The following is a 13,543-nucleotide window of genomic DNA, read 5'->3' as shown; positions in this document are numbered from 1 at the left end:
CACTGCTGACAGCAGCCATGGCCGGGGGTGGGAACAGCTGCTCTCCGGCGGGGGGGCCGTTGCCGTTGCTCAACGCCACGCGCTTCCCACAGCCGGGCATCGCGGGAATGGTGCACCAGGGACATGGTGACCACAGTCCCGGTCCTGCACCATGCCTGCCCGAGGGGCTTGGTGAGGCCACGGGGGGATGCAGAGCGGGCTCGCAGGGCTTTGCCTGCTAAGCTGGGAGAAGCCGGCAGCTCTCTGCTGCCCGAAGTAAAGCTGAGCTCAGCGCTGGTCCTGGGCTGGTGGGCGAAACAGCCTGTTTGGCGTGCACTGAGCTGTGGAGCTGGGCCACGCTGGGAACCGAGGAGGCAAGGGGAGGAGAGGGCACGCGAGGGTGATGTGCAGGGGCCGGGAGGCTGGGGCAGGGGGGTCTGGGAGGGCGCGGGGGCTCCCGCCGGGCACAGCCGCACTGCGCAGACACACCACGCCAGCCCAAGCACCGCTCACACCAGCGGCTGGGTTTCCTCTTGCCAAGGGCCGTTTAATGTGGATGCCATTGATGTGTTCCCCAAGGAGAGAGGCAAAGGGACCCCCCGCCCCCCGTGCACCCCAGACAGAGGTGATCCTGCCAGCCCCAGCGCCGAGCGCGGGCTAGTCCTTCTCTTCACCGTGCGTAATGATGTGGACAAGGTTTTTGTAGTCCAGGTTGCCAGAAATGTCCGGAGGGAAGGCTGCGAACATCTGATCAACCTGCCGGGAAACAAACGGGTTGAAAAGGCAGCGCAGAAGGGCTTTGTGGCTGGGGGTCTGTCGGGGTGGAGGGCACAGGAGGCTGGCGGAGGGTGGGAAGGAGCTCGTACCTCTTCCTGGGAAAACCTCTCGCCCTGCGTCATCAGCATTTCTTTGATGCTGCAAACAAGAGAGCACGGTGAGCACCAGGGAGGCCTCGGTGAGGACACCCCCCTGCCCCCCGTCGAGGCACCCCTTACTCACTAGGCAGATTTCAGGCCTTTCCCCTCTGGATCGAACACCTTGAATGCATTCAGGATTGTCTCCTCTGGGTCAGCACCTGCGGGTGACATGGCCACAGCCGTTGCAGGTGGCGGTGGAGGAAGCCAGCTGCAGCCTCCTGCTTCTCCCAGCCTTTGGGGAGAAGGTGAGGGCCAGGCTGGGAAGTGGGGGGCCCACAGGAATGCTGACCCTGCAGCTGGGACCTCGACCGTGGGTGGTGGCATGTAGAGGAGCAGACATAGGGTCATGGTGTGCCCACAGAGCGGTCGGTGTCACCACCGCCCTGGCGTCCGGCAGCTATCTAATCTTTCGGGTGTATTTATAGAGCTCCAGGCACAGACTCGTGGGGCCTCGTAGCCTCCTGCAGATCTGCCGGGGGGCTGCGTGCCTTGGCTTGTGTAAGTGATATAGGGTGCAGCTGGATGGGCCCATTGGGTCAAACCCATGCTGTAGGTAGGGCCCTTGCCAGGGTGGCACTTGGTGGCACCGTTGCTGTCAGCAGGCTCAGAGGCACTGCAAGATCTCCCGGCCCCTTTTTTCTGGAGGGACAGCAGCAGCACAGCCTGCTGGTTTTTTTAAACGGCTGTGGAAACTGAGGCATGGGGACCTGCTCATCCCCCGCAAGCGGCTGGGGAGACATGGGATGAGATCCAGCTCTCTGCATGGGCAGCCCCAGCCCTGCCTTTGGGACTGTTGGTATGGCAGGTTGGCATGAGTTTTGGGGTGCAGGGACCTGCCTGGGGACAGCTGCTCAGGGTACATGGCGCTGAGTTTGTCCTAGCTGTGGTGCCTTGGGATGGGGAGGCGGGGGGAGTGCCCAAGGCCAGGATTTGGAGGACAAAGACTGGAGCTCTTGGGGAGAGGGGTTCTTGCTGGTTATAGTCCCAACAAAGCCTCTGTCTCTGGGGGGGGTCCCTCTGTTGCAACTGGGAGAAGGTGGCACTAAAGGATGTGGGAGGGGTGGGTGAGGGAGATCATTTCACAGGTATCCCCGGGTTGTCCCTAGGTGTCACCTCTTGGCCGTGGCGTGGGAGGCATCTTTGCTCTGACCCACTCCCCAAGCTCTGCACACCGCAGCATGGCAGTCGGTGCCACCTGCCTTTCCTTGAGCCGCTCCCATCTGAGGCCTGCAAGGAGTCTCTGATGGGTCTCGCCTGGAATGGTGATGGAGATCCTGGGAGCTGGGTGGCCTCCCCATGTGGGACGGGATATTAGTGATGGTGTGGGTGCCCACCAACCCCGCCAGCTTCCCGGGTGCCCCCTCACCTTTCAGTTTCTCTCCAAACATGGTGAGGAACACAGTGAAGTTGATGGGGCCGGGTGCCTCCTTGATCATCTCATCGATCTCCTCGTTTTTCACATTCAGGCGTCCTAGGGGAGAGCAGCGTTGGGTGACTTGTGTGTCCACGTCCTGCTGCAAATTCATGCAGACCTCTGGGCTCCGCTCTACATACTGGGGGCTAGAAGACGCAGCACAGGAGCCTTCCCCTGGAGGATTTTGCCCCCAGCCGAGGGAAGCGGCACAGCCCTGGGGAGCCACCTTTGATAAGGAATGGCAGTAGCAGAAGTGATGATGGGAGAATCACGTGCTGGCTGAGGGTGGGTAGGCTGGACATGTCCAGCTCTGGTTTCTCGGGCTGCAGGACCACAGCAAAGAAGGCTGCAAAGGACTGAGCTGTGCCGCTTCCCTCCTGCACGGCCCCATGGATCAGCCTCCTTCAGCACTCCTCAGAAGCTGTTTTGGGTCAAACCCACCAGCACTGTGGTTCCCCCTGGCCCCCGGTGCCAGAAACGAACAGGACTGAATGCCTGCGTCCTCTTCCCTCAGCTTGGGGTGTCTTTGGGACTCCCCAGCCCCATCGCTGCTTCGTGCTGACCTCCACGACAGGAGAGCCAAGGTTGCAACTTCAGAGCTTCCTACAAACCCCGTCAATCCCTGTAACGCCCGTCCACCCAGGGATGCTGTGGGATGGGCACAGCCAGGCAGGGAGCATTTGGCTGTATGACCCAGGAGCTGGCTCTCTCGGGTACCTACGGGATAAACCACCCACTGCTGCAGGAGCTGCTCCGAGTCACCCGGCGTGGGATCTCACTCCCTAACAGAACTGGGTTTGGATCAGGCAGTTTCCAGCAAAACAGGAGATCCAGTTAACTGCCGGGGCTTGGCTAAACGGGGGCTCACAGCTGGTTTCTCACTTAGTAAGTCTAACGTTGTTGAAGCTCCTGGGGAAGGTCCTAAAAGGGGGTCACCGAGTGCAGCAAACGTGTCTCTCAGATCTGCCTTGTCGACGAAGCCATCCCGGTTCTGATCCATGATGTTTTAAAGCTGGTGCTGGTGTCCTTGTCCTGTCCCTGTCCCTGGAGTTCACGCCAAGGGGGCTTGTGGGGTTGGCCCATGAGTCCCAGTGCTGGCTGGTGGCCGGAGGCCATCTCCTCTGCCACAGACGGCTTCTGTGCCCTCAGCCACCTCCCTGCACCTCAGCTGCCATTGCAGGGGGGCTTGGGGGCATCCTTCCCTTTCCTCGCACTCCCTCCCTGCATCCCCCTTCTGCTGGCAGCATCTTCGGGGGCTTTGGGAGGGTTTTATCCATCTCTCCTTCGCGTTCAGAAGGTCTGCATGTTTAACAGCTTGTTCCAAACAGGCTTAATTTAGCATCTTTGCCTGATTCAGCTCCATTTTCACTTGGAAGGGTCTATCACTGCGGCAATAACCAGGAGGATCTGCCCAGCTCAGGGGTCTGGGGAAGAGCTGCCACCCACAAAACCAGGGGCCGGCTGGGCTGGGGACAAGGCAGGTGACGGGGCCGAGGATGGACAATACCCCCATCCCTGGGCTGTGGCCTGTCCCAGGGATGTGCCCCGTGCTGGGCGCGGGATGTGGCCCCAGGAGGATGCAGCTGTGCTGGCCTCCCGAGCCAGAAATAGCAGCGTTATCTGCCATGCGCACGCCCAGCCGCACCGTAGTCGAGATAACTTGGGCAAAGCAGTAAAAAAGGCAAATTAATTAAAGAGCATGTGCTAATTGTAGGGGGCATGTGCCTGAAAATAAGTAGCCGTGGCAGAAGTGTGGCCCGTGGGGGGACCCAGGCACCCGGGGGCACCGAGGGCTGAGGCCAGGCACAGCTCAGTGCACGCGCTGCGGGAGCTGCGGTGGGCACCGAGGGGAGGCGGAGGGGCGCTGTGCCCCCCGAGGCGGCTCAGCCTGCGCTCCTGTGCCCCCCTGCGCCCCCCTGTCCCTTAGTGTCCTGCTCGGGTGCCGCCCCAGCCCCCGCAGTGCCCCCCGTGCGCCCCCGCCCCGGCCCGCTGGGACGCGCTGCAGCGCGGCGGCCGCCGCCAGGTGGCGCCATTGTAGCGGGCGCGGTGCGGGCGCTGCCTGGTCCCCGGCGGGGCCGGGAGAGGGGAGGGGGCAGGGGGAGATGGGAGGGCAGGGGGAGATGGGAGGGGGCAAGGGGGAGGTGGGAGGGGGCAAGGGGGAGGTGGGAGGGGGCAAGGGGGAGGTGGGGGGCAGGGAGAGGGAGGGTGCAGGGGGAGATGGGAGGGCAGGGAGAGGGGAGGGGGCAGGGGGAGATGGGGGAGCAGGGGGAGAGAGCAGGGCAGCGAGAGGGCAGGGCAGGGAGAGGTGATGGGGCAGGGAGTGATGGGGGAGCAGGGAGAGGGGAGCGGGCAGGGGGAGATGGGAGGGCAGGGAGAGGGGAGGGGATAGGGAGAAGGGAGCGGGCAGGGGGAGATGGGGGAAGGAGGAGGGGAGAGGGGCAGGGGGAAATGGGGGGGCATGGAGACGTGATCGGCAGGAGGAGGGGGGGCAGGGGGGGAGAGGCATGGAGAGGGGAGAGGAGAAGTCAGGGAGAGGGGCGGAGAGAAAGGGGCGCGGGGGGAGTGCAGGGAAATGGGCAGAGGTAGAGGGACTAGGGGAGAGGGCACGGGCAGGGGAAGAAGGATGATGAGAGAGGGCAGGGAGAGGGAGGGACAGGAGGAAAACATGCAGAAGGGAGAGGGGCAGGGGGGTAGAGAGACAGGGAAAAGGAGTAGGAGGCAGAGGGGAGACTGCCATGAAGTCACATCAGCAGGATGTATCCAGTAAGTATCTTGGGGGAGCCCACAAGCCCCAAGGAAAGCAGGACAAGCGAAAGAAATCTGCCTGGAGGAAGTGCACCCCAGGTCCAGCCCAGCACGATGCTGATACAGACAGCCAGACCTTTCTGTCTCCCCGGTTTTGCCTTGATGGGAGAGGTTTGGGCGCTCTGGGGCATCCCCTTCCAACAGCAATTGCAGCACCGGGCAAGAAACTGGGTGCACCAGCTGCTCTCCTTCTGTGACGTTAATGCCCGATTAAGTAGGTGATGGAACGAGACAGTAAAGTGCACAGTCAAAGGCAGGCAGATGACCTGAGGTGGATCAGCAGGGTTTCCCTGCCCCAGCATCAGCCTGGCAGCTGTGCTGCTGGAGCAGAAAGCTGTGGACACAGCAGCGAGCGGGTCTGTGGGACGAGGCAGAGCAGGGCTCCTTCAGCACAAACCTCCCTGGTGAAGAGTCAGCCTGGCAAAGCCACTTGCAGCCTTTTTATTTGATTTAGGACATGTCTCCTGGTAATTAGCCTGTCTCGGCCCTGCCATTTTTCTGAAGCAGAATTTCACAGCAGCTCACACTGAGAATAGCCCCTTGCCCAGCCCATCGCCAGCACCACAGCCCTTCTCTAGAGAAGGAACAGATTGTTCTCAGCAGTCTGGTCCATTTGCCATTTCTACAAGCTGGCTGGATTTGCTCTTTATTGCCACTCACTCAGCAACTGATCTTTTGCAAGGTCGCAGCTATCAGTTGCCTCCCCTCCTGCCAGCCGTTGCTTCATGGCCCTGGCTGCAGGTCCAAGGCCTTACAAGGGACATCAGCTGAGTTTTGTAACCGGCAGTTTATTGCCCAAGAGTTGATTTAAATTGAAGCTTTAGAAAAGAAAATCCCAAGGGTTCGGGCTGCCAACTTCTCTTAGGGTAAATGCGAAGCAACTCCCAAAGAAATGCAGAGGTGGCACTAATCAAAGTCAGGTTATAATGAGTCCTCCTGAGCGTTTTGCTCGGTGTGTTAGCACACATTCCTGGGACTAGTTCAAAGGGAAGCTGCACAGCTCAGAGAAGGGCTGGAAGAGAGCGCCTGTTTCTAACCCTGCTGCTGATGGAGATTTGCCATGGGTTGGGCGTGCAGGAGCGGTCACCCCCACCGGCCAGCAGCATCCCGGCCCACCAGCCACAAGTGGTCCTTGCCTTTCCCAGTGGTACCTCCCCAGGCAGGCAGAGGCAGGCTGCCCTGGCCAGGCAGGGCAGAGGGATGCAGGGATGCAGCCACCCCCTGCCGGCTCACTCTTCAGGAGGAGGAGAGGAGCAGGAGGCAGCAGAGCTGAGCCGGTTGCTTGGCAACACCCCTGCAAATCTCCATCCTGTCAGAAAACATTTTTTTCCAGCAATTCGGATGGGTTTCACAGGTGCAGGATCAGGCCTGGCTGATCAGGTGGTTTTAAAAAACCACACATCGTACCTGGAGGGGCCGCGCATCCACTTTGGACAGGTCCCAGCCACGCAGCCAGACACGGGCTGTGAAATGCGGCTCCCAATGGGCACCGCACAGCGGGGAGGGCTGCAAGGGGGGTGACAAGGCTTCCTGGGGCTCCTACACCCCCATTTCAGCCTCCGCTCAGGGACCACGATGCTCTGCATCATCCCTGTCCCAGCAAAAGACAAGGGACGGAGCAGTCTCTCGCTCTCCCATCTGCAGGTAACCCATGAATGGGATGTCAGCCACCTCCGGGGGGAAATGAGCAGCGCTGTGAGCTCAGGTGAGCTGCTCCCTGGTCCTGCGGGCTGGGGCAGGCCCTCTGTTAGCTGCCCCTTGGTGTCTCTGCACTGGCAGAGAAGCTGAACGAGGCTGATCCTAGTTCCATCTCTGCATCCCTCCATCACTGCGGGAACAAGGCTGTGGCAGCACCATCCCCTGCTCACCCTCGCCAGGCTTTCCTCTGACATCCCGTGCTTTAGCTCTCCTTCAGTCTGTACCTGGCTTCCTTGAGCCCCCAAATCCAACAGTCAGACCTGACCTGAAAATCAGTCTAGCTCCTCCGTGACTGTCCAGCATCTGCGGTCTTCTCTCTGCGTGCAGAGAGGAAAAGGAAGATAGGCCAGGCTGTTCCCAGCATTTCATGGAGAACAGGGACAGGAGGGAGCATCCTCCGAGCAAAGCAGGATACTGGGGACCACGCTGGGCTCAGTGGTGGAAATACAGCAGAAGAGGGCAGGAGCTGAGGGAGTGTGAAACAGCCCCAGATCACTGCCAAGCAGGCTGGATCCTGGCACTTAGGGCATTTTGCTCTGCTCCTGCTTGCATTTCCCATGGGAGATGCTCCCAGCCTTGTCATCTGGGAGCAGCAGGAGCCAGCGAGGCAGCAGCAGGTCCTGCGGGAGCTCAGCATCACCATCAGCATCCTGGAGAGGCAGGACGAGCCATCCAAAAGTGCCATTAACCCCTCTGCACATCGGCATGAGCCGATTTGTGTGGGAGCTGATCCTTCTGTTCAGAGCTAACCAAGAGGGGAATTTCCTCAAAGAAAACAAAATGGTCTCAGCTGGAATTTTCCCCTCAGCTACGCTGGCACAACCCCTTCTCCTCCAGTGTGAGAGGGGAACTTGGCCCGCTGATATTATATGCCAACTTTAGATTGGGATAATGATATACTGTTGGGCTTTCTATAGATTCTCAGGTCACTTTGCAAACATGAATTAAATCTTGACAAGGCAGCTGCAAGGAAATGGAGGTTTTACTGTTCCTGATTTAAAGAGAGGGAAACTGAGACCCAGGGAGTAAATGCTCTTCGCAAGGTTGCAGAGAAAACAAGCTATGGAGGCTGGGAGCGAAACCAGGGTCCCGAAAGCCTTTCCGCTTCTCGCAGCGCTGCAGAGCGCTCCTTCCCACACAAGCCCATTCTGGAGCATCGTTTTACACCAGCCCCAAACGTAACTCTCTTTTATATTTAGCTCCCAGGTTCTGTAAAGGGACATTATATAACAGACCTCAAGCGTGGCATTTCATAATTTACCAGCTCAACCTGTGCTGCTTCTCGAAACCCGCCTGTGCAGCGTATTCCCCGGCGCAGCGCAGAGCCTTCTCCCACCTCCTTCTGAGCTGGCAAGATATCCCACTGGGCACTTACCTGCAGTTTTAAAATGCTGCGCTGTGCCATCCCCTGGCCCCAGGCCGCCGTGCCGTCTCTCAAGCAATCAGTTCCATTTTCATTGTCCAATTTCTTGCTCCTGCAAGAGGAGGAAAGGACGTAGCTGGACACACTGCTCTCAGAGGGCAGGCGTAGCCCTCGCCAGCAGGAAATCCTCTGCTGGGTTGCACAATGGTCCAACGGGCTCTGAAGTCCCCAGGAGGAGGTGGGAAGGGACAGCACCCAGGCACCTTTGCCCAGCTGGGCTCTGCAGGGAGTCCCACCCATTTCTCTGGCAAAATCTGGTGTCCCCAAAGCTGGGGCTGAGTGAGACGATGCAACCAGCAGTCAGCACCGTGCAGGGATGGCCCTGCTGCCAGACAGTCCCTGTATCCCTGCTGCTCTCACCCCGGGCACGCCAGGAGGACTTTGGACACCCATGCTTCAGGAATGGGGGCTTTACGTCCTGGGATGCACCCCCCAGGGAGAAGAAACCCAGCCCTGAAGCTCCAGAGGCCACACGGTGTCTGATGCTCAGTGCTCCCGACAGCCTGTCTGGCCCTCTCCAGATCTGCTGCTCCAGTCCAGCGCAAGAGCCGACGCTTTGGGAAGGCCCCGCATTGCCACACACACTCGTCCCCACGTGTGTTGTCTTTCTCTGACCGATGGCAAGTTAAGCACGGATGCACCGGAGCGGGAAGAGCGCATTGCTTAATGGTGAGGGCTCAGCCTGCTCTCCTCTGCCTGCAGTAAACTGGTGCTGCTGGGCTTCCAAGAGAGATTTTCCAGCAGCTCCTCTGCTCCGGCAGCGAGCATCCTCCCCGGACACAGGTGGTCCTGCCAGGGGACACAAGTCTGCCCCGGCACAGAGTAGAGAAGGCAAATAGGAAACCACAACAGCATTGCTCCCTTTTGGCACTGTGGCACAAGCCCGGTGTGCCGGCAGCCCACAGACCCCTGCTCCATCCCTGTGTTGAAGCTTCTCGGTGCTCTGAGTGTCTGTTGACTGGTGCAGAGTTTGGAAATCTGTGTCAAGTGTAAAGGCAAGGAGGGAAACCCCAGGGTACCAGCTTTTAGGATCCAGCCCTGACGGGTGCCAGCATCCAGCTGGGGAGGTGCATCCTGAGTTAAGCACGGTTGCAGGGCTGACACCTCCAAGGTGAGTTGATGCTGGCAGGGCAAACTCGATTGACCGTGTTTCTGGCTTAAATCCTTGCCTGCAGGCTGAGGCAAGAAACCACGTTAAGGAATACTAGCTGAAGTGGCAGTAGAGGAGGGCACCCTGGCTCGCTACCCAGTGCTGCAGCCCCCGGTACATGAGCCTGCTGCTTCTGGGGTCTGGGACAAGCCCGCAGGACCCTGGCTGGACAGACGGACGGACAGCCAGCCCTGCTGTGCTCATCTCTAGGTCAGGGCACCGGGGCTGATCCCTCACCGCTTCCAGCTGAGCCAAGCAGTAACGTGGAATGGCCTTAAAGCCTGCTATGTGCCTTTTCCAATACATTACCTCTATAATAATATATATAAACTGGAGCTCGCTGGAAGTTTTGCCATAGTGTTGGATGCCAGGTGCCGATGAGCAGTGAGCGCTCATCCTGCTGCTCGCTTCCTTCTTCCTCCAAAAAGCGAGCACTTAACTCCTGGATGATTGTAACATTCAACATCTGCAATAAACAACAGAAAGGACTTGGGGTGTGACTCAGAGAGGGATGAGGAAATCACCACAAAATTCAAATCCTGAGCTGAAAATACTACTTTACTAAAAAAACACGTCCAGCCTGTTTCAGTGCCTGAGACTGTCTCCACCCTGGGAGGTGAGTTTCAGTCACACCACTGAATATCATCAGCAAACAAGTCGTTTCAATCAAAGTGCTGCCGAGTAGCACATTATCTACATGTTTTACATATGCCCACCATTCATCAGGGTTGCTCAAACTCTGCCTTTCCCAGCCAGCCCCAGGCCAGCAGAGCTGCTTAGACACATGCATTAATAAGGAAGGAGAAAAAAAAAAGGAGGAAAGAAAAGTAAGGAAAAACTCCTTGAAAAATATGAACGGATTGTTTCCTCTTTTTTTAATTTGTTCCCCCCCCCCCCCCTTTTTTTATTTATTTTTTTTTTTAAGTAGAGGGCATTAGGCCAAGCTGGCACAAGGTCACCTTTCCCACCGTCATCCCGGCGAGGCAGCGAAGCCTGCCCACAAGTCATTCCCCACCGCTCCCTCTCCCGCTCTGCACCCAGCCACAGCCACCTGGTCCAGCAGAACGGCAGGGATGGAGCCTGCCCACCGCCCCCCACTCCCCCCCCCCCCCCCCGGGATGGAGGGCTGCCCACCGCCCGGCCCCGCCGGCAAAGTTCCCCCTGCCACAGACCCACGCAAAAGTAGCCGCCAGCGTTTTGCCTTTCCATAACGGTCTGCGCGCACCCGCAAGTCCCCAGCGTGCCGTAGCGGGGAACGCTGCCCAGCCCCGGCGCCGAGCGCCCGAATCCTGCCCAGCCACAATGCCCGAGCTGAGCAGTCGTGGCCAGCGACCGGCCGCGCTACCTGCGGTACTTTTCGGGTCGCCTAGCACAGATGCGGCACGGGATCTGCTTCAAAGCCAAAATGTATGAAAGGCTGGAACTGTTGCTGCAGCACCGGAGCCCCAGAAATCGCACTCCCGTTTGTTTACTCCCCTACGAAGCATGCTGCGTCTTAAACTCCGTGATATCCTACAGGGATGAACCCATTTAACGTCCGTGTCAACCAGCCTTTCGGCTTCTGTAGTAGAGCCAGGCTGGGTTTCACCCCATGACGTTGGGCGAGCTATTGTGTTAATTAGCCGCCTCCCCGCGACCGCGGTGCCTGTTTAAGGTCACGGGCTGCCAGCACCCCCCGACCAGCCTCCCCCCGCCCGCGTTAACAAAGGACTTACCGTTACCGCCGAGCGCACCACGGCGGGGCACGGCGGCCGGGACCTGCCCAGCGCCACAAAGGCGCCCTCCCCCCCGCCGCAGCCCGCCCCGGTCCCGCACGCCGCCGGCCGGCCCCGGCCCGCGGTAACAATGGCAGCGCGGCGGGGCTCCGGCCGGCGCCGCTCCGCCCGCCCCGGGCTACCGCGCCCCCGCCGGCCCCGGGCAGCGGGGAGCGGGCCGGCCCCGCCGCGGCGGGGGGGCGACAGGCGGCGGGGACACTCGGCGGCCCGCGGGCACCTGCGGCTGCGCTCCGCGGGCGGGCACCGCCACAAACTTGGCGGAGCGGCGCGGGGGGCCGCGCTCCCCGCAACTTCATCCCGCGCAACTTCCCTCCCTCCCGCCGGGGCGGAGCGGCGGCCGCCCCCCCGGCCCCGCTGTCACCTCGGGGGCGGCGGGGCGGGGGCCGGGCGGCTCCATCGCCGCTAGCGCTGCTCCATGCTCCCGGGCGGCGCCGAACAAAGAGCGGCGGCGGCGGGGATCAATTTCTGATACCTATCGATGGGGAAGGGCGGGCGGAGGGAGGGCGGGAGCGGGCGGGGGGGGGCGGGAGGGATGGGGGCGGCCGCCCGGATCCCCCCCCCGCCGCCAGCCCCGCGGCCGCCGCCGCCGCCACCAACCTGGAGCCGGCGGACATCAAACCGCGTCCGGTACCGAAACATCGATCCCACGTCGGCGGCCATCTTGGGGGAGCCCGGCGGCGCGGAGGGGCGCGGAGCGGCGCGGAGGGGAGCGCAGCACAGCGCAGCGCAGCACAGCGCCCGCCGCCGCGCCCCGCGGGGAGGGACGGGCCGCCCCCCTCCCCGGCGCCGGAACACTCCCCCCCCCCCCAGCTCCGGGATCCCCCCGGACCTCGCCGGGGAAGGGGCGCAGCACCTCGGCGCAACGATCCCCCCTCCCCCCCCTCAATAAATCAGTATTTTCTTAAAGCAGCGCTTTAAGAACCCGGCTCAGCGGTTGGGCTTGAGGGTCTCCAAGGTCTTTCCCAACCGCAATTGGCTCCGTGACACCCAGTGCCGCAGGAAGGTGGGAAACCGCCACCCAGCAGCCACCCGTTAAACTTTTTCAGGGGGGGCTGGGTTTTTCTCTTGCCCTCCTGACACATCCAGCACCTTTGACCCTGGTGGGAGTTGCTCCAGCAAACGCGCTCCAGGAAAAATCCCAACGTCCAGGCCACGTTCAGGCTCTGTTTTTAAATTTACATGCCTGGGCACGGAAGAATTTGACCAACTTCATCGGAGAGCAGCCAGCAGCACCTGGGCACTACCAAAACCTGGCCAAGAAATACCCCCGTGGCTTTCCTACCCCAAAACAACCCAAATAACTTCACACCTCTGCCCCACAGCCTGTCGAACCAACTATGCAATATTAATTGAGCTTTGAGTGTTAATTCCCTTTGCCCAGGGGCAAGCAGCCACCCCATCCCACCCACCTCCCACCGTGCTTGCACCAGAGGGACCCCAGCATCACCGGCCGTGACTCGCTTTTGAGCGGAGAAGGGCTGAGCCGCCCCTTCGGGCACGTTTTGCAGCGAGTATTTGCAGACCAAGCAAGTGCAGCGTTTTAATATTCCTGCTAAGGAGCAGGTAACACCCCAGCTGTTGTGCAGACACGTGCACGCCTCTGCGCATGGAAGAGCCCAGGGCTCCTGCCAGGTGGTGACACAAACCCACAGCCCTTCTCTGGTCCCCAAGGCCCAGCGTGGGGCAAGCTGCCCCCCCCTGCCCCCCCCCCCCCATGGAGGGGGATGCAGCCTTGCAGCGTTGGCCCAGGCTCACCAGCCCCGGGCACTGCTTTGCCTCTGAAGCTGCGGGGAGGCTGAGGGCAGCATGCAGTAGCCCCCTGGCTCACCAGCGTGCTGCTCCTCCCATCTTACCTGTCACCGCTTGCCACTGCGGAGATCCCAGTGGAGGGGCTGGAGGAAGATGGTCAGCCATCCCGGCAGCCTCCACTACCCGTGCACATGGATGCCAGCAAAGCCAGGACAAGCACTCCTGCAGCTGTCACTCGGGGTCTTCCACCATCCCAGCCCCAAAGCTCTTGGCTCCTCTCACTGCCGTGGCTCTTGTGGCACTGGAGCCTCTCCCTGCACATGGCTGGGGAGAGAACAGCATCCCCCCCATCCCGGGGCTTGGCCCCACCTGGCAGCTCAGGTATCATCCTGCTGACATTACTTGCATTTTGCAGAACCCTTGGAATTCCATTAAAAAGTATAGCTGGAGTTCAGAAGATACTGAAGAAGAGGAATAGCCTTCAAACCACACTCGGCTCTGTGGGTGCTTCTGACAGGTCTGCTCCTTCCTTTCTCGCCATCTGAAGCTCACCGGCACCAGGAAAACTGTCCAAAAGGGTAAGGCAGACACCCAAAGTGACCTTGGTACCACGCTGTAGCACAAGCGGCTAGG

The 13,543-nt window shown here is 60.5% G+C and overlaps 1 protein-coding gene across 5 annotated transcripts; it reads right to left on the bottom strand.

Annotated features, from left to right (window-relative positions):
- Positions 1 to 41: 41 nt before the first annotated feature.
- LOC308071414 (myosin regulatory light chain 2A, cardiac muscle isoform-like) lies at positions 42 to 12,878 on the bottom strand. 5 transcript variants are annotated; one of them, XM_080406816.1, is made up of 6 exons: positions 11,759 to 12,878; positions 9,696 to 9,852; positions 2,263 to 2,367; positions 979 to 1,054; positions 846 to 894; positions 42 to 735 (listed from the first exon to the last, which is right to left on the bottom strand). In XM_080406816.1, the coding sequence occupies exons 1-6, from the start codon at positions 11,819 to 11,821 to the stop codon at positions 637 to 639; spliced, it is 549 nt and encodes a 182-aa protein (XP_080262942.1). In that variant the 5' UTR covers positions 11,822 to 12,878; the 3' UTR covers positions 42 to 636. The 5 variants fall into 5 exon arrangements, 2 of the variants coding, with proteins under 2 accessions (XP_080262942.1, XP_080262941.1); XR_013931184.1 differs by lacking the exon at positions 42 to 735 and having other exon boundaries at positions 848 to 894; positions 979 to 2,367; XR_013931185.1 differs by lacking the exons at positions 42 to 735; positions 11,759 to 12,878 and adding an exon at positions 11,102 to 11,515 and having other exon boundaries at positions 763 to 2,367; positions 8,189 to 9,852.
- Positions 12,879 to 13,543: the final 665 nt, after the last annotated feature.

This window comes from Falco punctatus (genome assembly GCF_963210335.1).
Source record: "Falco punctatus genome assembly, chromosome: 1".
Lineage (NCBI taxonomy): Eukaryota > Metazoa > Chordata > Aves > Falconiformes > Falconidae > Falco > Falco punctatus.
The sequence above is the reverse complement of the archived record's forward strand: the minus strand, read 5'-3'. Positions and strand labels throughout refer to the sequence as shown.

What these genes read in the sequence shown, in the direction of transcription:
- LOC308071414 (XM_080406815.1), bottom strand. Translation starts at nt 11,821, where the DNA reads ATGGCCGCCGACGTGGGATCGATGTTTCGGTACCGGACGCGGTTTGAT. An exon ending in TTGATGTCCGCCGGCTCCAG is followed by an intron (nt 9,853 to 11,758) that starts GTTGGTGGCGGC and finishes TGTTTATTGCAG; the next exon opens with ATGTTGAATGTTACAATCAT. An exon ending in TTATATATATTATTATAGAG is followed by an intron (nt 2,368 to 9,695) that starts GTAATGTATTGG and finishes GCTCTCCCCTAG; the next exon opens with GACGCCTGAATGTGAAAAAC.